Here is a 26,925-nt window from a genome sequence, read left to right on the forward strand (position 1 = left end):
TTCAAAAACTTTTGCTCTTTAGTTTTTGTGGCTTTTGCTAGTGATTCTTCAAATTCTTTTTTGGCCTGCCTAATTAAACTTTTACACTTGACTTTGCCAGAGTTTATGCTCCTTTCTATTTTCCTCAGCAGGATATTACATCTACTTTTTAAAGGAGGTCTTTTTATCTCTAACCTCCTCTTTTACTCTGTTTAGCTACGGAGGCATTTTTTTTTTTGTCTTCTTACTGCAGGGGAGGGACTGTCATATATTTAGTTTTAGCCCTTATTATGATGTTTAAAAATAGTTTCCATGCAGGCTGCAGGCATTTCACTCTTGTGACTATTCCTTTTAATTTCCATTTAACGACTTTCCTCACTTTGTTTAGTTCCCATTTTTGAAGTTAAATGCTCATGTGATGGATTTCTCTGACATTTCTCCCCAACAAGAATGTTAAATTTAATGATATTATAGCTGCTATTACTAAGCAGTTCAGCAATATTCACCTTTTGGATCAGATCCTTTGCGCCACTTAGGACTAAATCAAGACTTGCCTCTCCCCTTGGGAGTTCCAAGTTAGCTACTCCAAGAAGCAGTTATTAATGGCATCTAGAAATTTCTCTCTGCATCCTGTCCTGAGATAACATGTACCCAGTCAATCTGTGGATAGCTGAAATCCCCCATTATTACTGGGTTTTCTGTTTTAGTAGCCACTCTAATCTCCCTGAGCATTTCACAGTCACCATCCTGGTCAGGTGATCAGTAGTTTATTCCTACTGCTATAGTTTTTTATCTGAGCATGGAACTTCTATTCATAGAGATTCTGTGGTACAGTTTGGTTCATTTAAGATTTTTACTATATTTGACTATATTATTTCTTTCACATATAGTGCCTCTCCACCACTAGTGCAACGTACTCTGTCATTCTTATATACTGTGTGCCCTGTGTGACAGGGTCAGGCCAGATGGCTACAAGAGAGTGGTCAAAGGTAGATACATTAGCTCCAGGTTAAGTAGATCCCTTTTCCCTGGGTAAGGTAACAGGGACTATTCCAGAACCCTCAGGAATGTTCTAGAACTAATTAAGGCAGGCAGGCTAATTAGGACACCTGGAGCCAATTGGGAAGTTACTAGAATTAATTAAAGCTAATCAGGACAAAAGGCTCTCACTCCAGTTAGTGAGGTGTGTGGAAGGAGCTGGGAGTGAGAGGACGTGCTTCTGGAGGACTGAGGAGTACAAGCATTAACAGACATCAGGAGGAAGGTCCTGTAGTGAGGACAAAGGTTGGGAGGAGGCCATGGAGAAGTAGCCCTGGGATTTGTAGCTGTCGTGTAACTGTTCCAGAAGGCACTCTAGACAGCTGCAGTCCACAGGACCCTGGGCTGGAACCCAAGGTAAAGGGAAGGCCTGGGTTCCCCCCCAAAACCTCCCAACTCCTGATCCAACACAGGAAGATCTCTGAGGCTAGCCAATAAGTGCAGGACTCCCCAAGGTAGAGGAGGAACTTTATCACACCTGGTATTACCATGTCCCACTGATTATCAGCATTCCACCAAGTTTCTGTAATGCCTATTATATCAAAATCCTCATTTAACACCAGGCACTCAAGTTCACACATCTTAGTATTTAGACTTTTAGCATATGTCTATAAGCATTTATAAAATATGTCACTATTTACTGTACCAATGTATCAAAAGCTTCAAGCCTTTGCTTAGTTATAAAAGTTTCCCTCATTCACCCAGGGAGAGAAAACAATGCCTTGTAACTTGTGTGATCAAAACTAAACAATGTAGCTCAACTTTCAATGGTCAGGTAATAGATACTCCTGGTGAATTGTTTGTGAGCCATCTGAAGAAACCCTGGCCTAGTTGTTTACACTCAGCAGGGACCCATGGTTGGAACAATAGAAGTGTTCCAGGCTGAGGTACAAGTTGGTAGATGAATTGGGCAAAATTTTCTGGACAAATAGTCTTAGGTCAACTAAAACTGGTCTTAAATTTAAGTCAAATTCAGCAGATTTCAGCCAGGAAAAGAAAAATCCAGAAAGCGAATTGTTTCATTCTATAGAAACAAATATTTCTGGATTTTTTTGGTTTAGCCACGGAACTGGAAAATCAATTATCATTTAGCACTAATTGGCAGAGCTGTGTAGGTAAAGCTGCCCACTCTGTCCCAGGAGCTGTCAGTCTCTGTCTTCCAAGAGCACAAAAATTCAGAGACATACAGAATTTGTGTTCCAGTCCTTTCGTTCTCTGTGTGTCTGTCTCAAAGATTGATCTAGTATCACTTTAAAGCTTACAATGCACTTGATGTCCTTTAAAAAACTTGTTTGCTAACAACACAAGACAAGAAGAGCGTTTATGTATTTCTGGATGGAATTTGCTGTCTATAATTTTAGTTCATTTTCCCTTTTCCCAACATCTTTCTCCTCCTCTGCTGCCACAGTTAGATGCTCTCCCACACTAGGGGCCTTTTGCACCACTGGACCAGCACAAAAGGGCCGTAAATTGACCAGATCAACCCAGATGGGAATTCTCCTGGTGTGAGGGAGTCCCCAGTGGTGAAGAGCTGGCGTAGTCAGCTGTAATTCTAACCCCTCAAGCCCTAGTGTAGGGGGTGAGAAAAAGCAGTAACAGGTTTAGAGCACCTCTGAGGTGGTTCTAAAAACTAAGGCAGGGCCAAGGTCAGCATAGAACAAGTCCAATAATCACCCTCTTCAAACCTTTTCCAACCCCCATCAGCTGCAGTCAGAGCTTACTGAGCACACTGACAATCTAGCCCTCAATATTGCTAAGTAGATATTACATGTATTAAGTAACAGGTCCCATCTCCTAACATAAAATAAATACATGCTGCATTCAAAAAACCATGGACCAAACAAAGTTGCTACCCTGACTCTCCGAACCTACTTTACCATTGCTGTTTCATCCAGGCAGTAGCAGGTTGAACCATTGTGCGACTCATTTATACACACTAGGAGCTACTGTTACCTTCTTATCAAATTCAGTGCATTCTTTTGTTGCCTCCACTTTGGAGAATGAGTATAATTTTAAATGGGTTCATTTAGGTTTTAAAATTTAAAAGCCTTCTTGACGCCAAGCTAAAATAGCTCAGTGAGTCAGAGGCATTTTTTTTTCCCTTTTCTTCCCCTCCCACCACCTCTAGCTGGAGGGTCAGTGTAAGGAACTCCACAATGACAAACAAGAGACTAAAGTGGAGAACACCAAGCTGAAGCTAACAAACCAAGAGCTGCTGCAGGAACTGGAACGAACGTCTCAGGAGTTAATAGTCGCCCAGCAACAATTGCAGACGCTCCAGGAAGAGGCTTCAAGACTACATGAAGAAAAAGAAATGTAAGTGACAGCTGCCTGTGGCTCCAGTATGCTTGCTTGAAGTGACAGCAAGCCTGATTCTCCACATGCACAGCACCTTGTGGAGGGACTTTAACACCTGTCCAAAATGCATGTGATGCTGATGGAGTAGTATGCGAGGTCAGACTAATGCAAGAACTACAAACTTGGTTACATATGGGACAAACAAGATTGTCCATAGCCATAGCAGGCTGTTGTATCCCTGCTTTACCTCGTTTACATTTTTCACATAAGGTGTTAATATACCTTGCTTCAAAGTGGTTAATGACAACTCTGCTGCCACCTTGCACTGTTGTGGGCTGTTGCTTCCCAGTTGCTGGGGGTCAACTGACATACTGTCAAGTTTGACTTCAGTGTGTTTTTATATCATTTGTATTAGTCATCATAAGAACGAGCTTGACTTTAGCTAACCATACAATATGGCCTTGGATATTCTTAAGTTGACCATACAGATGAGATGCCCCGACCAGTTCAGTTGAGCTTTTATGAGAATGCTTTGAATGCCAGACATCCAACAGTGATTGAGAATTGTAAGAGCACTACCGAAACGCCAAAAGTTTTATACCTGTTTTGAACTCACTCTTTTCACCAGCTACATATAGTGACTACAAAAAATGGTAGAGAATCATTTCCACTTTTTGTACCATGTTTATTTAAATATTTCCTGTATTTTGCTTTAAGGAAGTAAATTCTTAGTGCTATGTACTAAAATAGACAACGTTAATAGTATTGCACACCACACCACAACATAGTGAACCAGATCCTGAACTATGCCAGCTGCACAAGAAGAGGTGGGCAAAACTGTCATTTGTTTCTTGATTTTCTTGACTCCAGAGGAGCAGAACAAGGCCTGTACAACACTTAAGTCCATTTAAAGGAATATTTATTAGAGCTGGTGAAAAAAATTCCACTGAAACTATTTTTCAACAGAAAATTGGCTTTTTCAATTAAGCAGAATTGTCATGAAAAGTGCCTGCTTTCTGAAACAAAGTTCAGTTTTTCAGTAAAACAAACCAGAAGACCTGAAAGCCAAAAAGTATTTTTTTGGCTGAAAACCAAAATATCCCCGCTGAAATATAATTGAGAAATGCCTTTTGGTTCCCCATGGGAACTATAGTTTGTCTGCTTCAGGAGACCATTCTCCTCTATTGGTTGGATTTTTTGGTCATATTACATTTCTCATGATTCATCATGGCTATAGGACTACCATGATGCACCACCTTCCCTAATCAAGAGAGGAGACCATGGTGGAACGTGCAAAATTTAGTCCAACCAGAGAGCACAGCCTATAGAGGAAAATGAAAGAATGAGGCACTGGAACTGCAGTTCCCAGGAGATATTGTGGCAGTATTTCAGAATTTCTCTTTTCAGCTGAAATATTTTGGATTTCAATTTTTTGCATAAAACTCAAAATTTTCTGCAGGGAAAAACATTTTCCAGCCAGACCAAATATTTAGGGGATGGAAATTGGACTGAAGTGAAACACAAGTCTTGTGTTGTCCCTCTGCGGTGGAGTAATTATACCTTAATGCTGGAATTTTCAGAAGGGTTCAGATTTTTACCACTAGGGCCAGATTTTCAAGAGTTTAGCTTCCATACGGGTACCTAAAACACCCTAAGTGTCACAGTAGGAGCAGCTGGGTGCTGAGTACTTTTTTGAAAGTCTGGTCCCAACTGCAGATCCTGAGCACTTGAAAATCTGGCCCTAAATGAAGGCCAGCTACAGGCCTCAAATTCTCTTTCCATGAGCATTTATTCCTAATGAGTCTTACCTCTCACTAATATTCATGAAAAACAATCAGAGAAAGTGTGCACATTGCTAACCTGAATTGGATTCAGAATTAGCAAAAGTTTCATGACTATTTCTCCCCGAAATCCAATCATTTCAGCTGCAGATATGTAACTTGGTGCCGGGAACTGGAGAACTCAGCACCTCTCAAGGAGATGCATCATCTTGGACTAAATAATGCTTCCTCTCTTCAGAAGGCCATTGGCCCAAACTCTGCATAGCTATTGCTAATTTTATCTGTTTTGAACATATGAGGAATATTCCTTTGACTATAGCCACCCAGAACCAAGCCCATTTCAAACACAAGGGCCAAATCCTCAGCTGACTTTTGTCGGCTGAGGGCATAGCTCTGAGTTTTTCATGCTGCCTCATTTTTACATTTGTATGTTTCATTTATAGTTTTGAAGTGAACAATGGCAGTACTTCTCCCCTTTCTATCTCCCTCTCCCTCCACCCCAAGACCATTTCCTCTTTGAAGGGGCTCACTTGTGAGCTACAGAGCAAAGGCAGTGTTGCAATCAGTTGCAGGCTGATTCCAAAGGAAGTGAGGAAACCGGCAGGAAATTGGTCGGTGGTATCTCAGCTGTTCTCCATACTTGTGGTCAAACTACTGAACGATGATGATGATTTTAAATTTGTAAAGTACTTTCTGTTCCAAAATACTTTATGGAATTAGCAGTCGATCATGCTCAGCTCTCCCTGCAATGGTGTGGCTCAGCACTGCCTCCAGGGCAGGCCAGAGACTATAAGGCACAACTGAGCTGTTAAAAACTGATCTACTATTCAGGGCACCCACAGGTAGCACTTCACACACCATTAAAAAGCAGAGAACAACATGGACCAAGCCCTCAACTGGTGTAAATCCATGTAGCACCATTGAAATCAGTGGGGTTATACTGATTTATGTCATCTGAGGATCTCCATGTGTTTAATGCTGCACAACAGTTTAGGTCAGGAAATGGAGAGGAATAATATATCCAATAAGGGAAAACTGGGTTAGCCAAATGTCATTACCTGTATTGAAACTTGGCCAGCATAGGAAGGCTAACCCCTCTAGCCTTGTGAAAAGTTTCATGGGATCTTTAATGACCACAAGCAATTAGGGCCTTAATTTTAAGTCTTATCTGAAAGACGCCAGCTCCAACATCACCGTGTAGTCAACTGACTGGATGAAAATCTTAAAAAGGAAAATCTCCTTCTAACTCCTTGGTTGTTAGTTACTACTGGTAGAATCCAACCTAACAAAAAAAAAGTTAGACTAACCTGATCATGCAGTCCTTACTGTGGCTGAGCTCCGTTGACGTTAGTGACAGTTTGGCCAGAGTAAGGACTTCAAAACTGAGCCTAAAGTGGCATTCTCTAAGGGTCGTAGGAAGCAGCCTATAACCACTATGTTAAAATGTCCATGACAGATATTTCTTTGTTTCCTTCTGTTATAGGGAGGTATACAGGGTGACAGAAACTTTACAGCGAGAGAAGTCAGGACTCCTTAAGCAGCTGGATTTCTTAAGGTAACACACACTATCATTTGCAGGATTTCTTGCATTATCATTATAAAACTGTGTGTTTATTTTAAAGCTCATAAACTATGACCCCAAACCAACAGAAATGTCATTTTGGGATTAATCCCAGCATATAGAAATTCCTCAGTGTCCTAGAGAGAGTGGAATATTCTTACAGCATCTGTCCTGTCAGAGCTCCCTGCCCCCCACCATAGGGGGATTGTCAAGGAAAGACAGGGGTTTTGTCAGAGCATGCTGCACTGTGGCTGTTCTGTGCTATGGAATAATATCTAGGAGGCTGTTTCAGCCAAGGGCAGATCAAAACAGCTGTGAGGCTGCCCTGACTTTGTAGTGGGCCAGGCCTTGGATACAGGCGATTCAAAGGCGGCTTAAAGCTCCTTTTGCCTTTCATTGCTGCACCAAGTGTAGTTCATTCAGAATAGAGACTGTTAGTTTAAATATATATATAATATATATGGCTGATTTTCTGCCTAACATTTTTATATTAGTATAATGCCAGCATTTGAAGCTAGTTTGGGGTACTGTTTAATTCCTTTGTAATGTGAAATAGTATCTAATATAAATATTATCACCTCATTTTTGTTACTAGATTATTCAATTTATATGAGCTAATTATATGTGCATTTGAGCAACAGACTTTCATCCAATGTACATTTAAAAATATTTCAGATGGACTCATGTTCAATTACATCAGAGGCTCCCAAATCGTAGCCTGAGACCCACTGTTGGTTTGCAGTGCATTTGCCAATGTACAGCAGCACTCTGTCCCCCTCCATTGGTGTTTGGGTCACAGATAGAGGTGGATGAGCCTGCTGGAGCTTTGGCTAGCTGACCTGGGTCTTTCTGTGAACCACGGCAATAGTAGAGCCATTAATGTCTTTGTGTGACCCATCCACCATGAGAAAGTGACAGAGTACCATCCAGAGTGGGTGAGGCTTAGATCTGCAGACAGCTGGCTTATCACATGGCGTGCCTCTTCTCCATTATTTCCAGCAGCTAAATCGCATTAAGAGAAGCTGAACACATTTGTTATTTTCTTAAAACTGCTCTTCTACATGAGCAATCATGGTAGTTGTCACAGGGATGTTACATGGTTGCGAAAGGTCTATGCCGCTGTGGTTGGGAGGGCGTGCCCCAAACAAGCTCTCTATTAAGATCTGAACTATGGAAAAGTTTGAAACCCCTTGATTTAGAGTAAATGAAGAAATATTGTTCATGGGTATTTTTTCCACGTTAGAAGCTTTTGCTTTGACATTTGTAGATTGAGAACCAGATGGTCTAAATTAGTGTAGTCCCCACTGAATTACACCAGCTGGGGATCTGGCCTTATGATAATATAGATGAGTTAAAGTCAAAGATGAAAACAGCAGAATAAAGATAATGCACTTCAAGAAGGCAGATTTGATCAGACGCAGAGACTTGGTAGGTAAGAGCTAGTGGGAAGCAAGTCTAAGGGAAAAAAGAATTCAGGAGAGGGGAGGTTGTGGAATCTCCAGCTTTAGAGGTTTTTAAGAACAGGTTAGACAAACAGGGATGGTCTAGATAATACTTAATCCTGCCTGAGTGCAGAGGACCAGACTAGTTGACTTATCATTTCTATGATTCTTTGGAGAAATATCAATGTAAAAATATATTAAAGACATTAAAGTAAAGATGCTAAATTTCTACCATAGTTTGCTGGTTCTTTTACTTGTTTCCTTTCCTTACAGAGAAAGGAACAAACATCTCAGAGACGAACGAGACATGTTTTTACAGGTACACAAATACCATTTTATAACTCAGTAGTTATCAAACAGAGATCAGAATGGTCTAAAATATGGGGACCAGAATGTCGAAGGGGGGGAAGAGATTCTTGTGTCATTCTCTTCCCTCCCACACCTGCCATCTTCCCGGTTAAAAAGCAAGATTTATGGCAACAAAAGGTACTTATTAAATAAAACTAAAAGCCACTGGAAGCCAAATTGTTAGGTTACTAAAACTCAAGCAATTTTGGGGGAAGGGAATGAATACTAATGAACCTAGCTTGTAAAAAGCTAAGGAGACAATAAGAGGGAATGAGATAATCTTCAAATGGAACAATTAAAATTCAAGTGTTTATCTATCCAATCAATAGTCATCTCTTTAAACATTTATACATCAGTGCAGTATCTGAGTACTGAACAAAGATAATTGCATTCTAAGAGTCCTATCCTCCTGCCAATGGATACAAGTCAATCCCATTGACTTTGTATCCTGCAGCAGGAGACTAGGTCCCCAGGACCTGAGAGATATCATGGCTTCCTTTTCTGTACTAAAGATAATTCAGAATTATGATGTCTAATCATTTGCAGAGGTGATCTGTGTTTCCTTTCTCTACAAGAAGGAGTGACGCTGAGTCAGATTGTCAGCTGGTATAATCAGCATAGCTCTGTTGGTTTCATTTATTTCAGTGGCACTCTGCTGATTTACACTGGCTTATGGTCTGGCCCACTGGGTCTATAAGGAAGATTAATTATTGTAGAATCTGGATTTTCCATGTTTTTATTTATCACTCAAAATTTTGAAATATTTGCCTCTCTGCTAATCCATCAATTACTTTCTGTCGCTCTCATCACTGTATTGTCTAAACACTAGCAACAAATAGACTGTTTTATTAACCATAATGAATAGTAAGAGTAAATTAATAAAATAAATAATATATTTCTCCAGAAAAGTAAAACAAATGCTCCAAAAGCCAACTGGAAACAAAGAACAGGATCTATCATTGGCAAATATGTAGAAGGAAAGGCATCACTTAAGAGGTAAGGACTTAATTTTGCTATTTGGCATATGTTTGACAATTATAGGGAAAGTGCACAAAAGATGTGCTTATTGGATGCTTAGAATGCTTATTTCACCATGATTGTTCTTGAAACCACTAAAGCTTGGAATTGTAAGTGTAATATTGATATTGCATCGATCTCTAAGGTGCCGATTAGTATGTCGTCTGAGTATCTGTGATGAGGGCAGATAGGACCCACACTGGCAACACGCAGCTTAATGAGGTAGATAGAATACACACTGGCTACAAAAGGATTAAGGAGAGCCTGTGATCCAGCTGACCCTACCTTTCTGTGTCTGTGGCCAATGTCAGGTGTGGAGAGGTGAGTTAAAAGAAGGACATCTAGTCCAGTTGAGGACTGACCAGGAAGGAGAGCAGAGCTCTGCAACTTCTCTCAACAAGGCAAGTCTGGCTGTAGTCAAGAGCATAAGGCAGCTTGCTAAGTGGATAAACCATGTGGGGGATAGGATGACTAGGCCCAGGAAGATGGGCATGAAGGGACTAGGCACATGCAAAGACAAGCCTGGAGCAGAAGGGTAGCGTCCTGCTAACAAATCTTCAGATGCACCTGATTTTTAATTCACTGTTGTTTGTCACTTTTTGTTTTGTCATCTAACATACTGGAAATGGTAGGACTCCAGTGTGCCTTAGCTGGGGTGGTGAAGGCACCATGGCACCAGCTCTGAGAGGGGTGACACAATCATCAGGGACCTGCAGTAGCGGAGTCATCCCCTGACAGGCTGCCTAGACAACCCAGTTACAGAGCTCTTTTTAAAAAATTAGAAATCTAGGGTCAGATCTTCAGCTACAGTTAATACACTGACCGTGCTGCTTGGGCATGGGTAGATTGTCGGAACAGCAGAAGCCAGTCCAGTACCTGGTGTTACTTAGATCAGCATTAATGTGGCATGATATCTTCAGGAACTTCAGCTGGAGGAGTGCACCTCCACAGCACCCCTTACTGCAGATAGTAGCCGACTACCTGGGATGCATAAGAACATGGGATAGATAGAAGACATAAAACCATGCAGAATTTAAATCTGAATTATGTGATCATAAATACGAAATAAATGGGAACAGGATTAAGGCCTCCATGTCATATTAACAAGCTTCTTTTCGGCAAAGAAAAAAACCTGGGAAGAGCAGTAGAATGTCACCTTGGGGATAAGGACCACAGCAAAAGTCTGAAAGAATATGGACATGCAGCTAGCATAAACGGGCATAGCTCCATAGATTTCAGTGCTGATTTATAGCAGTTGAGGATCTGGCCCATACTGTTCAAGCCAGAATTATGTCACAGATGGAAAGTTTTGTTCATTCTACTCTCACCATTTTAGGATGAGCCTAAATCCACTGTTATTCGTCTCTGAATTTTCAGTCAAAATATTAATATTTGCTATATTACCTTCTGTATGGGATACATGTGTATTATACTGATTTTATACAAACACTCTTATATAATAGATGTTTCACTTACTTTTCAAAAGTCAATTGATTGTACAGTCTAACTCTGCTTTACATAATAGATAGTGTAATGGATCTGATTGTGCAGCCTGTTACTTTAATTTAAGTCAGGAGTAACTCCACTGGATGGAATTACAGCAATGTAAATAAGAGAAGAATTAGGCCTGCTGTTATTTTGTAACCTACTTATATCTGATCTTTATCTAGCCAGTCCTCCGAAGAAGATGATGTTTTCAATAACTTAATGAGGAGGAGGAATTCTATTGGTTTGAATGGATATCTTTCTTCAGAATCTGACCATGGTACTAATGGGGGCATGACTCAAACAAAACAACTGCAGAGAATAATCTCCATTGAAGAAGATCCCTTACCCCAGCTTCTTGAGATGCCAGCTGAGAAGCAGTACAGCAAGTGGACAGAAGAAAATGACAACGTCTCCCCAGAAAAGGAAATGGATGAGAAGCAAATTGTGACATCTTTAGACCACACACCATTGTCTCTCAGGGAGCAGCCAGTAGGGAAAGAAACACAATCAAATGTAAGGGGACAACTTACCTTAAATAGAGGTGGAGGGTATCATGTAATAAATTACTGTCACAAGCCACAATCATTTGGCTTCCCTTTTGTAGACACAAGTTCCACTCATACAATTTAGATGCACATTTTGATACCTCTAACTGATTTTGTTCATGCAAATCTGATTACTTAGGCCTCTGGCTACTTGATTGCATAAGGTACCTAAATGCAGATTTGTGCCTAAAATTCATTTTGAAGGTGTAAAACAGGGAAGCCAGGCATCAGCTGAAAATATACCCAAGAATTACGATAGTGAGGAACCGAACAATTGTGTGAATTAAATTATACATTTTGTATAATCGCATGAGGCCATTTCTTACATCTTTATGAGATCACAATCAGGTCAGCATCAAATCAAGGTACTAAAGGTGTTTATGGAAAAATCTCACTGGATGTGTTCAAAGTGGAGACGAGAGCCAAATATAAGACCTAATGATGATACTGGGAAATGGGACTAGAAGATCCACTAACGGGTAGAGATGGATAAAAAAGAGGAAGCTTTTCGTGACCATGTACGTGACAAATTTGTCCTTTTTTTGGTCAACATTTTAAATTTTGATTAGATTGGAACAAGTTTTTATAGCTGATGGGGATTTTTTTGTGTGTGTGTGCAAAACTTTATGCGACAAATGTGTCCTGCCTTTTTGGGACAAAATGCGAACAATTTTTTTCACTGAAAAATCAAAATTCAGGAAACTTCTTCTAGCTCTACTCTCACATTAATATTCCTATCAGAAAACTGAATTGTGTGCACAGTCCAGACTTTATAAAATAACATCCAGGAAAGGGCAACTCTGCAGTCAAAAACCTTACTCACATTCTTACTCCCTTTAGCTTACTAGATAATTTTAGTATAGCTAGTAAGTGTCATCCATTGCTTGATTCCTGAAGTATATATTAAAAAGATTAAGGTATGGAAAAATAGGTATACCCAGTCTTAATTACATAGCTTGCACTTCTAGAAGAAACAGGTACTATGCACATCTTTAAAACAATCATAAAATGATGCCATGATTACATAATAACTGTTATAATTGGCGCACTTTGTTACAAAGTATAACCTAGATAGAGAAATACCTTTCCATTAAAAAAAAGGAAAGCTGATCAAAACTATTTAGATCATTAATGCGATATAGTCACAAGGTACTTTGTACTCTTCTCAAAAGAGAAGAATCCTAATTACTGGGTATTACTTAGTCTGGACAGCTGGACCTTTTCTTCACTTATGATCAAGTGGACTCTTCTCAGAAGAAAGTTACTGAACTCACTAGCTACTTAATTAACAGTAAAATGTCCTAGGACTAGTTAGCTCTCATAAAGTGCATACACCTCTACCCCGATATAACGCAGTCGTGGGGAGCCAAAAATCCCTACCACGTTATAGGTGAAACACCATTATATCGGGGTAGCGTTGGCAGGGCTGCAGCGGTGATTTAAAGAGCCCAGGGCTCCGGCCGCAGGGAGCCCCAGGCCGTTTAAATCGCCAGTGGAGTCCCACTGCCACAGACCCGAAGTAGCAGTAGCAGAGCTCCAGCAGTGATTTAAAGGGCCCGAGGCTCCCCGCAGCAGCCGGAACCCAGACCCTTTAAAGTGCCACCAGAGCCCCGCTGCTACCACACTATATGCGAACCCATGTTATATCAGGTCACGTTATAGCAGGGTAGAGATGTTATAAAGACTTAAATCAGAGAATTAGCTTATTAGTGACATTAAATAACAATTGGAAAATCTGTTAGCTGGTTTCTTAAACAAATTGATACTAGGAAATGAAAATATTGAGATTGCTCAGGATTTCTCTTAAGTCTTTGTATTTTAGAAGAGAGAGGCAGTAATTTTACTCAAGAAGTAGCACAGTCTAGCAGCTCAGCCACATGGGTAGAACTCAGAGGGTTGTGGTTCTATTTCCAGCTGTGTGACTGACCTGCTGGGTGATTCTAGGGCAATGATTCCTAACTATTTACCATTGCGGCCCACAATGTGTTATGTGGGCCGCATCTAACTACCTGTACGGCCCTGAGGATAGGCTGTAGCTGTGTGCTGATTGGGCTGCCAGTGGCCCACAGGCCACGGAATGAGAACCATGGCTCTAGGGCAAGTCACTTCCCCTCTTTGTGATTCTGTTTTCCCTCCCACAGCTTTGTCAGTCCTGTCTATTTACAGCGTAAGATCTTTGGGGCAGGCACTGCCTCGTGCTGAGTGTTTGTACTGTGCCTAGCCCAATGGAACCCCAACCTCAGCTGGGAGTTCTAGGATCTAGAATGAATATCTGTGCCACAATTTTTTACCCTCACATGGGTTCATTGGCATCCACTAATATCAATAACAGCTATTGATGAGCACTCCAGGGATGAATTTTGCTCCACTGGTGCTTTTTATATACTAACCCAGCTCACTTCCAGTAAAGGACTGTCTCATTATAGCCCTACAACCCCAGTACTGGAGGTCACGCAGAGCATCCTCACCCAGCAGGCTCCCTGGGAAGCATGGTTCAGGGCAGGGCGCATGCCCTTTGCTTTATCTCATAAGAGGCTGCAACACATGTTTCTCTGTATAGTCAAACAAGCCCACTGATAAGTTTGGAGGGTGTGGGCCCAGGAAACTGTCTTCTTCCAGCTCTCTTTGAGGTGATTACCACCCCAAGCAGGGTGCTAGCAGTGAGCAGTCCCTGTACTGAGTGAAGCCTAGAGGTTGCGAGTGTGACCAGTGCCGGCCTGTGAAGCATAAGGTGTTGGGGGGGGGGGCAGGTTAGATGCTCTTAGTGCTTCCCCTATCCCTTTGCACACTCACTCAGAGCAGCCACAATCTGGCCCTGAAGTTTGTTTTTCTAGTTTAGCTTTACATTTCCCAAGCAGTGGAACTTACCATTCTTCCCTGGGGAGACCTCTCCATAGCCTCAGAGATGGCACAGTCAAAGCATTTAAACTGCAGCGGCCAGCCACGAGCTAGGACTCTACCTCCCTTTCCCTTCTGGCTTTTCCCACTGGCAGCAGGGCTGGGGGCATTGCTGTTCCATCAGTTAGGGCCCCTTCAGCCTACTGTCTGTGCATACAGCTGCCCTCTGGAATTGCTTCTGCCACTGCATTGTAAGTTGCAAGGAGTCCCCTGGGGGACGCACCTTGAAGAGTGGCTGTCCCCCTCCTTCTCCAGTTGATCATCCCATATTATGCTATACAGTGAATCTTCGGTGTAAATGCCATGCACGGTCTAGAGGTGACTATGTTATGGGGGCAGAATTATACCTTATAGTCATATAGCCCTCCCCTAAGGGCACCCCTGCCCTGTTCAACAGTGAAATCCTTCTGTTCTCCACTCTGCCTTGGGGAGGGGAGCATTGAGACCTAGGTGTTTTTAATTCCCTAGCGTTTGCTCTCCTGAAGTCTAACACCGTTATGACGATATGTTCTGTGGTCCCAGCCCTTTCCACACTGAGTACAAGGAGCTCCAGGTCACTGGTAGTAAGTTTCCCTAATCACCTGACATTCTAAATCAACTCTGAGAGCCCTTATCAGAAGGGTGGTAGAGCTTGTGTAAATCAGTTCTCTTCTAGAAATGAATGAGTCTTTTTCATTCCCAGGTTATCATGTCCCGAGCACAGATGGAAAGTTTCTCGGAGAGGGCACTGAAGCAGTGCAACGTGCCAGCAACCTCCGCATTGCTGAAGGACCCATAGCTGGTCAGCCCATCTTCAAAGCGGGTGACACTGGCTGGGATGTTGTAGCTAGGGTGCCCAAGGACGTGCTGAGGCAACCTTTAATGGGGACTCAGTTAGAGATTAAAACTATGCTCCCAATCAAAAGCCCATCATCTGCACTCCTTCTGGTGAATCATCTAAGGAGCTGCAAGCCAGGCAGGCACAGTTAGGTACAATTCTCCCCTCTGCTCCAACAAGATGAAATCAAGTCCATTGTGTATATGCCTTCCGCCCCACACATTTCTATGAAATCTGCCAAAAACCGACACACATGACTTTGGTTGTGTGCTGTGTGTAGGAAGGTCATTAATAGCACATGACATCTGTCATAAACAGATAGCTAAGGGTTAATATCTCTTTCACCTGAAGCACCTGACCAGAGGACCAATCAGGAAACCGGATTTTTTCAACTTTGGGTGGAGGGAAGGTTGTGTCTAAGTCTTTGTTTTCTGCCTGCCTGCTTTCTCTGAGCTTTGGAGAAGCAGTTTCTACCTTCTAGTCTTCTGTTTCTAAGTGTAAGGACAAAGAGATCAGATAGTAAGTTCTATGGTTTCTTTTCTTTGGTATTTGCATGAATATAAGTGCTGGAGTGCTTTGATTTGTATTCTTTTTGAATAAGGCTGTTTATTCAATATTCTTTTAAGCAATTGACCCTGTGTTATATCATCTTAATACAGAGAGAACATTTGTATGTATTTTTCTTTCTTTTTATATAAAGCTTTCTTTTAAGACCTGTTGGAGTTTTTCTTTACTTCAGGGAAATTGAGTCTGTACTCACCAGGGAATTGGTGGGAGGAAGAAATCAAGGGGAGATCTGTGTGTTGGATTGCTAGCCTGATTTTGCATTCCCTCTGGGGGAATAGGAAAGTACTTTTTGTTTCCAGGATTGGGAACAGAGAGGGGGAGTCTCTCTGTGTAGTTTCACAGAGCTTGTGTCTGTGTATCTCTCCAGGAGCACCTGGAGGGGGGAAGGGAAAAAGGATTATTTCCCTTTGTTGTGAGACTCAAGGGATTTGGGTCTTGGGGTCCCCAGGGAGGGTTTTTCAGAGGGACCAGAGTGCAGGGTGGTGGCAGCAAGTACCAGGTCCAAGCTGGTAACTAAGCTTGGAGGTTTTCATGCTAACCCCCATATTTTGGACGCTAAGGTCCAAATCTGGGACTAAGGTTATGTCATGGGTTGTAGGGTTTATGGTCTGTGTGCCCCCTGGGGTAATCGTTCCCCTTGACAGTAGCTTTCTTGCTTTCTGCCAGTTCCATCCATTTGGCTCCAATCTCCCCCGCCTCAGCGATATCTTTGGGATTTCCATCTTGTATGTACCGTGTGATGTCTTCAGGAACACCATCCAAGAACTGCTCCATTTGTATGAGGAGGTTCAGTTCTTCCAAGGTTTGAATGTTGTTTCCTGTTACCAGCTTGGACCTGGTACTTGCTGCCACCACCCAAAAAATTAGAGTGTTTTGGGGCACTCTGGTCCCTCTGAAAAACCTTCCCTGGGGACCCCAAGACCCAAATCCCTTGAGTCTCACAACAAAGGGAAATAATCCTTTTTCCCTTCCCCCCTCCAGGTGCTCCTGGAGAGATACACAGACACAAGCTCTGTGAAACTACACAGAGAGACTCCCCCTCTCTGTTCCCAATCCTGGAAACAAAAAGTACTTTCCTATTCCCCCAGAGGGAATGCAAAATCAGGCTAGCAATCCAACACACAGATCTCCCCTTGATTTCTTCCTCCCACCAATTCCCTGGTGAGTACAGACTCAATTTCCCTGAAGTAAAGAAAAACTCCAACAGGTCTTAAAAGAAAGCTTTATATAAAAAGAAAGAAAAATACATACAAATGTTCTCTCTGTATTAAGATGATATAACACAGGGTCAATTGCTTAAAAGAATATTGAATAAACAGCCTTATTCAAAAAGAATACAAATCAAAGCACTCCAGCACTTATATTCATGCAAATACCAAAGAAAAGAAACCATAGAACTTACTATCTGATCTCTTTGTCCTTACACTTAGAAACAGAAGACTAGGAGGTAGAAACTGCTTCTCCAAAGCTCAGAGAAAGCAGGCAGGCAGAAAACAAAGACTTAGACACAACCTTCCCTCCACCCAAAGTTGAAAAAATCCGGTTTCCTGATTGGTCCTCTGGTCAGGTGCTTCAGGTGAAAGAGACATTAACCCTTAGCTATCTGTTTATGACAACATCAAGATAAAAATCTGAGACCATATTGGAGACCTAAGAGAAATGTATATTCCAATAGCATATGGCAAAGTACCTTTCCAATTCAAGATCTAATAATCTGGGGAGAGTTTGTAACTTTTTTCTGCAAATCATAGGCTTCCAAGCAGTGACTGATTCCCACATTAGGATGGGGGAAGACATTTTGCCCACAGGAAGATTGCTCGGTCCTTTCAGGGCATAGAGTTAGACTTCGGGGGCATCCAGCAGGGAGTCATCTGAAGCCAAGAGCTCAACAAAAAACAGCTTGAGGCATTAGCAGCTGCATCTTCTTTGCAGCTTGCATGGCTGGAATCACTAGCAATAGCTGTTGGATGGCTTGGTCCTGTCATAAGTATTCATCTTTATGCTCGGTTTGGACGTGGCATTGGAGCCATATGTTTGATTACAAAGGTAGGTTCCCTTGTGAGTGGGCCGGATGCATCTCATAGGGAAATGGCTGACTGGGCAATCAGTGGGTTGAGCCAAGACCCAGTGATGCTCTCAGGCTGTTAACCCTGCCAATTTATGTGTGTCCACTGAGGACAAGATTTTTGACGCTGGCTAACTGCTAACTGAGCTATTGCTATGACCTAATAGAGTTGCAATTTAGGGCCTTCCAGTCCAAGCTGGGGTGGGCGGCTGTCTGTGTGTATGTGTGTGTGTGTGTTATTTCCCAGCACTCAGATTACACACACACACACACCATGATACTTGCTGTTGGAAACAGGATAGAGGCTCAGGGTGATTTTCAGCAGATGTAAGAAGCTGCCTTACATACATAGAAGCGTGCATATTGCTAAAAGCCTAAATGTGCAATGCAGTTTGAGTTTTTAATCTAAAAGGATAAGGGAGCGATGCGATAAGAGATCTCAGTACAGTGATAACAATGGCTGTTATTCTAACACATGAAGATAGCTAGCTAGCTAGATATTTGCTTCAAATGTTGATCCCGGTGAATGGATTTCTTACAGTTAAGGGGCACATTGGAGGGCTTTTTCTCTAATACAAATACAACTATTTTTTCCCAGGACAATTCACCATTTTCTTCGTAGCAGTACAGAATATTTGGTGGGCTGGATTTCTACCTTGCATTGACGGGAACACCAGGCAGGCTACCTGCTGGAAGATCTGGGCCAGCCCCCAGCACCCTTGTGCTTATGTTGGAGGGCTCACTTTGCATTATAGGGGGATTCACCCTGCCTCTTTTTCTACAGAATTAATATTGTGCTCCCCACCTTGCCTTCCCCCTTCAGCCTCCTCTATCCTAGAGCAGCAGGATGGTTCTGGCCCCCATTGCAAACTCACTGGTGCTGCTCCATTTTTCCCTAAACCACTGCAGCTGAAAATACAAGGGAAGGGCTTTTGGAATAATGAGGTAAACCTCTACCCTGAAATAAATCTGTCCTCGGGAGCCAAAAAAGGTTACTGCATTATAGGTGAAACTGCGTTATATCGAACTTGTTTTGATCCACTGGAGTGCACAGCCGCGCCCCCTAGAGCACTGCTTTACCAGGTTATATCTGAATTCGTGCTATATCGGGTTGTGTTATATTGGGGTAGAGGTGTACCTAAAATAGAGCAGAAATAGTCTTCTCCAGCATCCCTACTCAATTTAATCTACAAAGCATGGAAAATTCCCTCATACTTGAGAAGCTAAGAGGTTATCACCTTCACCCTGCCAAAGATTAACTGCATAATTAACTGGGCCTGATTCTCCTCTCACTTATACCAATTGTACACTGGTGTAAATCAGGAAGCTCCTGGATCTACACCAATAACAACTGAGAGCACAATCAGGTAATAGTATAAAACAGCTTATAAATTTGCTTGCGTTCTCGAGGTAAAGACACACAGTCTATGATATGCATAAAGTTTAGTGTGGGGAGGCTCTGGACAGAGCTGTGCAGAGCTTGTTGGATTGGACTTGCAGAGGTAAATTCAAACCTTTTTGTTTCAGCTCACATGGGGCTTGCACCCCAAAATTTGGCTGGGAATCAGATTTGCTAAGGCCATGGGCTTACAAAATCAGCAGGAGTGTTGTATTTTTTTCTGTTTTGGACTAAAAATAAAATGACATTGACTCAAAAAATTGAGCTCAAAGATGCTAGAAATTCTTGGGGGGAAAAATACAACTTTGATAAAAATTCAATATTTCACCCTTTCTGTTATGTGACAAAAAGGCTCACAATTCACAGCTAAGACCTCTACAGAGTCTTCCACTAAAACCAAAGAAGGCCAGACTGGACATTCCTAATGTCATTAAGGTAAAAAACAAACAAAACTCCTTAAAAAAAAATCAACCAGATAAAAAACTCTTAAGGTTATTTCATATGTCACCAAGAAGGAAGGATACAGCCTCAATTTTTTCCTCTTTGCAGGTCATCTTTAAGTCTTTACAAATTGGAAAGGGCAACAGAGTTCAAAGTTAGAGTTTAAATTGTCAACTAACTTTTGTGCTTGTTTGAAGGAGGAGAGAATATACTCTGCCCCTGATCGCTTATTCAAGATTGTTTTTGTGGGCAATTCAAGTGTGGGAAAGACTTCATTTTTGAGGCGATTCTGTGAAGGCCATTTTTCCCCAGACACATCTGCTACCGTAGGTAAGTTTAAGAAACATTATGATGATGATTACAGTAGTACCTAGAGGTTCCAACCAAGGCTGTGGCCCTGTTGTGCTAGGTACTGTACAAATACATAGTGAGAGAAAGTCCTTGTCCCAAAGAGGAGAAGCAAAGGGACAGAGAAGTGATGGATTACCTGAGGTCACAGAGCAGATTAGTTGCAGAACTGAAATTAGAACCCAGTGATGAAATCCTTGGCTCACTGAAGTCATTGGCAAAATTCCCATTGATTTCAGTGGAGCCAGGATTTTTCCTCGGGTCTCCAGCTTCTCGTCTAGTAACCGAGGCACTAGATCACACTGCATCCCAAAAGATTAATAAGATTTAGCAAATGTCAAATGTCCTTATGACCATCACTGAAATCATAATTGCCTAATTTTCCAGGGAAAAAAGCTTTGTACAGCACAAAAGAGAAAAATGTTAGCGATAAATTTACAAAGCTGGGTGCTTAACTGGAGCCAAGATAGCTTGTGCTCGTAACTGTTGCACTTACAAGTCAGACCTTCAGACTATATGCATAATTTCCTGGGGCTTCTAGAAGGAAGGCACCGATGTTGGGAGCTGCAGCTTAGATGGCAAGTTTTTAAATATAATCTCTAACGCACAACAGTAAGTCATTATCTGTGTGAGTCACACCAGGAAGTGGGTTATTTGGCTGGCCTGCAAATACAGATAAGCCAAAAGTAACATTATAAAAATAAGAACTGCTGATAAGACTGATAGAGCAGACTGTGCAGAACAGCTGGTCATTCAAAACCTTGACAAACCCAGATGCAACTCAAACCCACTTCCATGAAACTAGATTTTGGTAGTGGAAACATCCTCTACAATCCATCTGAATGTTCTGAGTACTCGCTGAAGGCATTAGGACCAGATCCATTAAACTCAGTAGCAACACTCTCATTGACATCAGTCTAGCAGGAGCAAATCTTAGAAGCATGTTGCAGAAGGGGGCAGTGTAATCTAATGGTTAGAGCAAGTATCATTATAAATATCCAAAAAGTGTATAAACCAAAGCTAGGGAGAACTTATTTGAGCATACTAGGCAATATTTTCAAAAGTGCCTATATGGCTTAGCAGCCTAAATTACCTTGACTTTCAATGGGACTTAGGATCCTAAATCACTTGGGCTCTTTTGAAAATTTTACTCATCCTGACTTTTTGTGAATTAAATTAATTTAACACATTTGCATTTAATATGTTTATGTTATTGCTTTAAAACTATGGCAAATAAAAGCTTCTGCCTATTCTTATTATCAACCTGTTGTTAAGGGTCAGAATCTATTGCATGCCTTTTGAACCAATGAACACAGGTTAGCAATATTTGTGGCTTGTTTGAACATGACACTATTATCTTAAACTACCATGAACCTGATCAGACCATCAGAATGAACCTAAGACAACTTGTGCTGTGTTTATAGGTATAGATTACAGTGTGAAAACAGTGACAGTGGATACCAGCCAGGTAGCCCTGCAGCTCTGGGACACTGCTGGGCAGGAACGGTGAGAAAATGTCTTAACTTTCTACTCTCCTACTCTGTGCATTTAGAAAAGTGCAGCCTTTGGGCTCAATCCTGCTCCCCAGAAGTAGGGAGAAATGGGCGTATTCTCATTTAGTTCAATGAAAATGAGAGCAGGCCTTTGATCCTTTCCCAGAAGGATCAATATTGGTTAACAGGGTGGGGTGTTTCAGGCAAACCCTGCCAGCCTGTTGTAGAGACTCTTAAAAAAATAGTCCCATAAGCTGCTATTAAGGAGTGGAGCTGGTTGAAAATGTTCTGTCAGAAAGGTTTTTTCAACAGAAAATTACTTTTTAACAAAAAGGAAATATTCACACACAAAATACCTGTTTCCATTTAAATGTTTCATGTTTTCATTGAAAGACAAAAAAAGAAAAATGAAAAACATTAATTTTGTCTGGAAAAAAATATTGCAGTTTTCAGTTGCTGAAAATTGAAATGTTGGGTTTTTTTTTCAATTGAAGCCTGAAAAATTTTTCACATAGAGGAGTGAGGAATTCCTGAAATGACACACAAGGTGAGGTTCGGAGGACACGAGGCAGGGGTCAGAGCATACGTGCGACCATTGGTAGTACAAGAACAGAAAGACAAGGGAAAGGGTCAGCAGCAGGATTTTTCAAAACGCTTACTGCACATTTTTGTTTACTTGATCTTTTAGTCACTGACACTGTGCATTCCATACATGGGATTGCCACTAAAGGAGAAAAAGAATGAACTTTATAGGAGTAGATAAAAAGGGGACTGATAAATCCACAAAGCACTAGATTTGTTCCCTCGCAGTATTTCACTGTATAGCTCAATTTTCCCTTCAGATCTACACTGCACTCTATTGCAAATTTTGCACTCATCTAGTGCATGGGATTCCCAGCGATAACAATGGAGGTTTCATGTGTAAAATAAGTAGGAAGAAAATCCACTCTGCTCGTCAGAGAGCAGAAATGTGTCCTCTGAATGTAAATTCATATGTAAGGGTATGTCTACACTACCCGCCGGATCGGAGGGTAGCGATCAGTTTATCGGGGATCGATATATCGCATCTAGAATGTGCTCCCATCGACTCTGGAACTCCACCAGGGCGAGCGGTGGTAGCGGAGTCGACAGGGGGAGCCGCGGCCGTCAATCCTGCGCCCTGAGGACGGGAGGTAGGTCGAAATAAGATACTTCGACTTCAGCTACACTATTCCCGTAGTTGAAGTTGCATTTCTTAGATCGACCCCACACACTAGTGTAGACCAGGCCTAAGCTAAGTAAATGAAGCTTTGGTCCTCCAGCTCTTACTCATGTGAATAAACCTTAGTATGACAACATGGTGAGCTCTTTTTCCATCTCTGCCATTGACTTGCCACTTATACCTACCTATACCTCCATTTACTGTGCATCTGTAAATGAGTGTAATAAGCTTAACCACCTTTGTAAATTACTGTAAGATCTAGAGATGAAAAGAGCTATCAACGTACTGTTGTTACAGCTCATGTGTGTAATCCCATTGACTTCGATAGGACTACTTGAGTGAGTGGGAATTACACATGTGAATAAGGGATGCAGAACTGGGCCCTGATTTAAGAAGGTATTTGGCTCCACATGCCCATATCTGTGGCCCAAACTGAGCTCAAACGAATACAAATGTTCTATCTACATCCTTGTGTATAAATCTTCAATGCTGCAGGACTGAAGGGTTGGTGTGCAGCTTCTGACTACTATGCTGTAATCATATTGTTACATTGCTACTGCTCTATGGCAAAGGGCTATAAACAGATTCTTGTTTGCAGGTACCGCAGTATTACCAAGCAGTTTTTCAGAAAAGCCGATGGTGTCATTGTGATGTATGATATAACAGCAAAAGACACATTCACAGCTGTCAAACAATGGCTGGTGAGCATTGAGGTAAGAGGATGTAGCTTTCAATCTAAACTACTCTGGCCACATGCTCTAGCTTCTTGAGGCATTCCCTCCAGGTGGGGGTTACAGGCAGGTCAAAAAGGAGGAAGTAAGTTCCTACCACTTCTTGCGCTGTAGCAATTACTCTGCTTTATATAGGACTTCAGTTCACAGAGCCCCCAAGCCAGCTTTTTACAGAAGCCCTACTTCCATTTTATAGGAAAACAATAGTCATTCTAAAATTGCAAGGAGAATCTCTCTTCAGTGGCCACCATTGATTGGATGTATGTCCATCTTTCCTGGTACCTGGCTTAATCTGAGGGAGAGAATTCCCAGCATGCACTCCTCTGCTTCCCATATCAGTATACATTGATCATTGTCATTGGAGTTGAAAGATGCTTCAGTGCAGTGATGTAATTCATAAGAAACAGTTTTGCAACGGCTACATCTTTAAGTTAGGAGATTTTAAATAGGTTGCTCATGTAAATCAACAGTATCCACTGTACATGCTGTAAAACTGGTTTATTTTATAGGATTCAGCTTCCTGAAAAAAATTCTGTGGAACATCTTGTTTTTCTCCCCCTGCCCACACCCAGTCATAGCCCCTGCCCCAGTGAGCTTTTTGCGACTTAAAAATGCTATTGTCTATTCAGATCTTCTGGCAGTAAGCACAGTATGCTAACATGTGAAACACTGTATCTGTACTTCAGAGTTAGGCCCCAGGGCCAGATTAACTCTCCTGTGGGCCCAGGGCTATTAGATTTTATAGGCCCCTGTATACAAGTCTTTTTCCTAATTTAAAACAAAATGATCACAATTATGGCATCAAGGCTATTAACACTATACTAAACTTGCCTTTTAATTAACATAAAGCCACTCTGTGGTTACATTAAGAATATAGTTAAGTTAATTCAAAATAGCCTGCTTCTTACCTTAAAACAGCTGTTATATGAGTTTCTTCTGGGAGGGATTTTGGGTGCAGAAGGGGGCTTCAGGCTGGGGCAGAGTGTTGGGATGCAAGAGAGGGTGAGGGGTACGGGCTCTGGGAGTGATTTTGGTGCAGGAGGGGATTCTGACCTGAGGCAGGGGATTGGGGTGCAGAAGAGGGCGCGGGGTGCAGGCTCGGGCAAGGATGGGCTTACCACAGGCAGCTCCCAGCCAGTAGCGCAGCAGGGCTCAGGCAGGCTGCTGGTCTGCCTGTGATAGCCCCATGCCGCTCCCAGAAGCGGCTGGCTGTTGGCAGATCTGTGTCCCCTGGGAGAAGAGGGACAGCATGTTTCCATGTGCTGCCCGCGCCTGCTGCCCCTGCAGCTCCCATTGGCTGGTTCCTGGCCAATGAGAGCTGCAGGCATGGTGCTGGGGGCAGGGGCAGCACACGGAGCCTCTTGCCCCTCCCACCAGGGGCCATAGAGATATGCCAGCAGCCAGCCACTTCTGGGAGCAGTGTGGGGCCATGGCATGCAGGCTGCCTGCCTGAGCCCTACTGCGCCATTGGACTTTTAGTGGCCCAGAGATCACAACTGACTGGAAGAGGCTTCAGGATCGACCACTGGTTGGTGACCACTGAATTGTATATAAATTGGGATTTATTTTTGCAGGGTCTCCCCTTAGCCTGAGGGTCTACACTGCAGCCCTAAAGCCCCTGCATTAATCTGACCTTATTAGGCCCCAATTGTTCAATACTTACCACTGTCAGTAGCCCTGACCACTGTCAGTAGTTGCATTGAAGTAAACTCATATTAAGTATTTGCAAGATCAGGCCCTTATTTAACATGTTTTCTGAACAATTCAACATTTATAACAATTCAGCACTTTAAAAAATAGCTTTAGAAGAGAATTTTAGTTTTGATAAGGAAACATGGTTTTCTTTTCAATTTCAATATTTTACATATTTGATTCATCTTGACTGACTAATTTTGGGAGATGTTAACTAGCACTGAGTTCAAGACATATGGCCAAATCCATTGTCTTTAACTCAGGTAATGTGCATACTTAATCTCTGGTGTACTTTTGGTAATATACTCATTCTGATAGTGTTTTACTTGGTAACATATATTACCACTTTTCAGAATTACATTTCATCAAATATATTATCTCCATTTACATTATGTATGTTGATTGGTATGATTGGATCCAAATGAGTTGTTTTCATGCTTATCTAATTGGAAGAGTAGAGTCAGATACCTGTGGTTTTATGTAGCACAGTATTTTTCTCTCTTTTTCTTTTTTTTAATTGTTTACGTCTGAATGATTTCTGAGCTGTTCTGTTATTCAAGGAATGTCAAGGATGGTAATGCATTTCTAGCACAGAATATCTCCTTTATTCCTTTTCTCCAATTCTGATGCCTGATATAGTTCTTCATAAAATAACACTTTACTTGCCTGATTCATCTTCAGTATTTTCATTTTCATGTTGGCACCTGGTGGGTCTCGGCTCTGCTTCATCTGTAATCATTTAAAAAAATATTTTAATGATGTTGACATATTGTGTGCAGTATGGTGTTTTGTTCTTTGCTCTGCAGGAGGCAACTGGAGAGAATATACCTGTCCTTTTGCTGGGTAATAAAACCGACAATGAAAAAGAACGAGAAGTCCCTCGTGGACTAGGAGAACATCTAGCCAAGGTACAGTATGGAGAAGGGAATCGGTAATAAAACTAAAAGATAAAAGTGTTTAATGGATGTTAGATTATATCTAGAAACTCAGAAATACAAGTTGTTATTTTTAAGAGGGCAATCGCTTTTAGAAGGGGAAAAAAAACTTTAATATTTATTAGTCGATCTTGGTGAATCATTTCTAATGAGTAATTATTTGATTAATTTTGTCTCTTAGTGAACTACCTGAAAAATGTCCTGCATTTGTTATTATTTGTAATTGTTTGTCAAATTATTTATCAGAACAACTTACAGCCTGTGGTTTTCCCTGTGAATTGTAACTACTGATAATTATTAATGGGTGGTTGGTCACCTAAATCATACGGTGGTGTTTCTGATCCATGACTGGATGATGAACTTTTAAACAGGAGAATAATGAATGATGAACACCGAAGAGTGAATGATGGTATATCTCCTTAGGGATTCTCTTTTTATCTCCTCATTGCATAGGCAATTTCTTAATAAATTGTTTTGTGGACACCTCCCTCCATTTACAATCCCATAATTTCCCTGTGACATCTACAGCAGTTACTTCCATGGAAAGTCATGTCAGAAAATTATGTATTTTTAGCTTCTTTTACTGTGATTTAGTAGCTGGAAACAACAAGAAGAAGCAGCTCTCTGTGGAGTACCCACAAGTGTTCTTCAAACCACCCGTGATCCATGAGCCATAGTTTGAGAACCAGTGGACTTAGGATGACCAGATGTCCCAATTTTATAGGGACAGTCCCAATATTCCGGGCTTTTTCTTATAGAGGCACCTATTGCCTCCCATCCCTGTCCCGATTTTTCATACTTCCTATCTGGGCACCCTAAATGGACTAGCAAATAACAAAAG

The 26,925-nt window shown here is 41.7% G+C and overlaps 1 protein-coding gene across 2 annotated transcripts in view; it reads left to right on the forward strand.

The window, feature by feature from the left end:
- CRACR2A (calcium release activated channel regulator 2A) overlaps positions 1-26,925 on the forward strand; it is a 95,236-nt gene that overhangs the window by 59,744 nt on the left and 8,567 nt on the right. For both annotated transcript variants that reach the window (XM_050965312.1, XM_050965322.1), the window contains exons 8-16: positions 3,146-3,333; positions 6,580-6,651; positions 8,373-8,418; positions 9,352-9,443; positions 11,135-11,465; positions 19,882-20,014; positions 21,457-21,538; positions 23,325-23,439; positions 25,956-26,057. In XM_050965312.1, the coding sequence (XP_050821269.1) occupies positions 3,146-3,333; positions 6,580-6,651; positions 8,373-8,418; positions 9,352-9,443; positions 11,135-11,465; positions 19,882-20,014; positions 21,457-21,538; positions 23,325-23,439; positions 25,956-26,057 (1,161 nt within the window). The remainder of the gene's footprint in view (positions 1-3,145; positions 3,334-6,579; positions 6,652-8,372; positions 8,419-9,351; positions 9,444-11,134; positions 11,466-19,881; positions 20,015-21,456; positions 21,539-23,324; positions 23,440-25,955; positions 26,058-26,925) is intronic.

This window comes from Gopherus flavomarginatus, chromosome 1 (assembly GCF_025201925.1).
Source record: "Gopherus flavomarginatus isolate rGopFla2 chromosome 1, rGopFla2.mat.asm, whole genome shotgun sequence".
NCBI lineage: Eukaryota > Metazoa > Chordata > Testudines > Testudinidae > Gopherus > Gopherus flavomarginatus.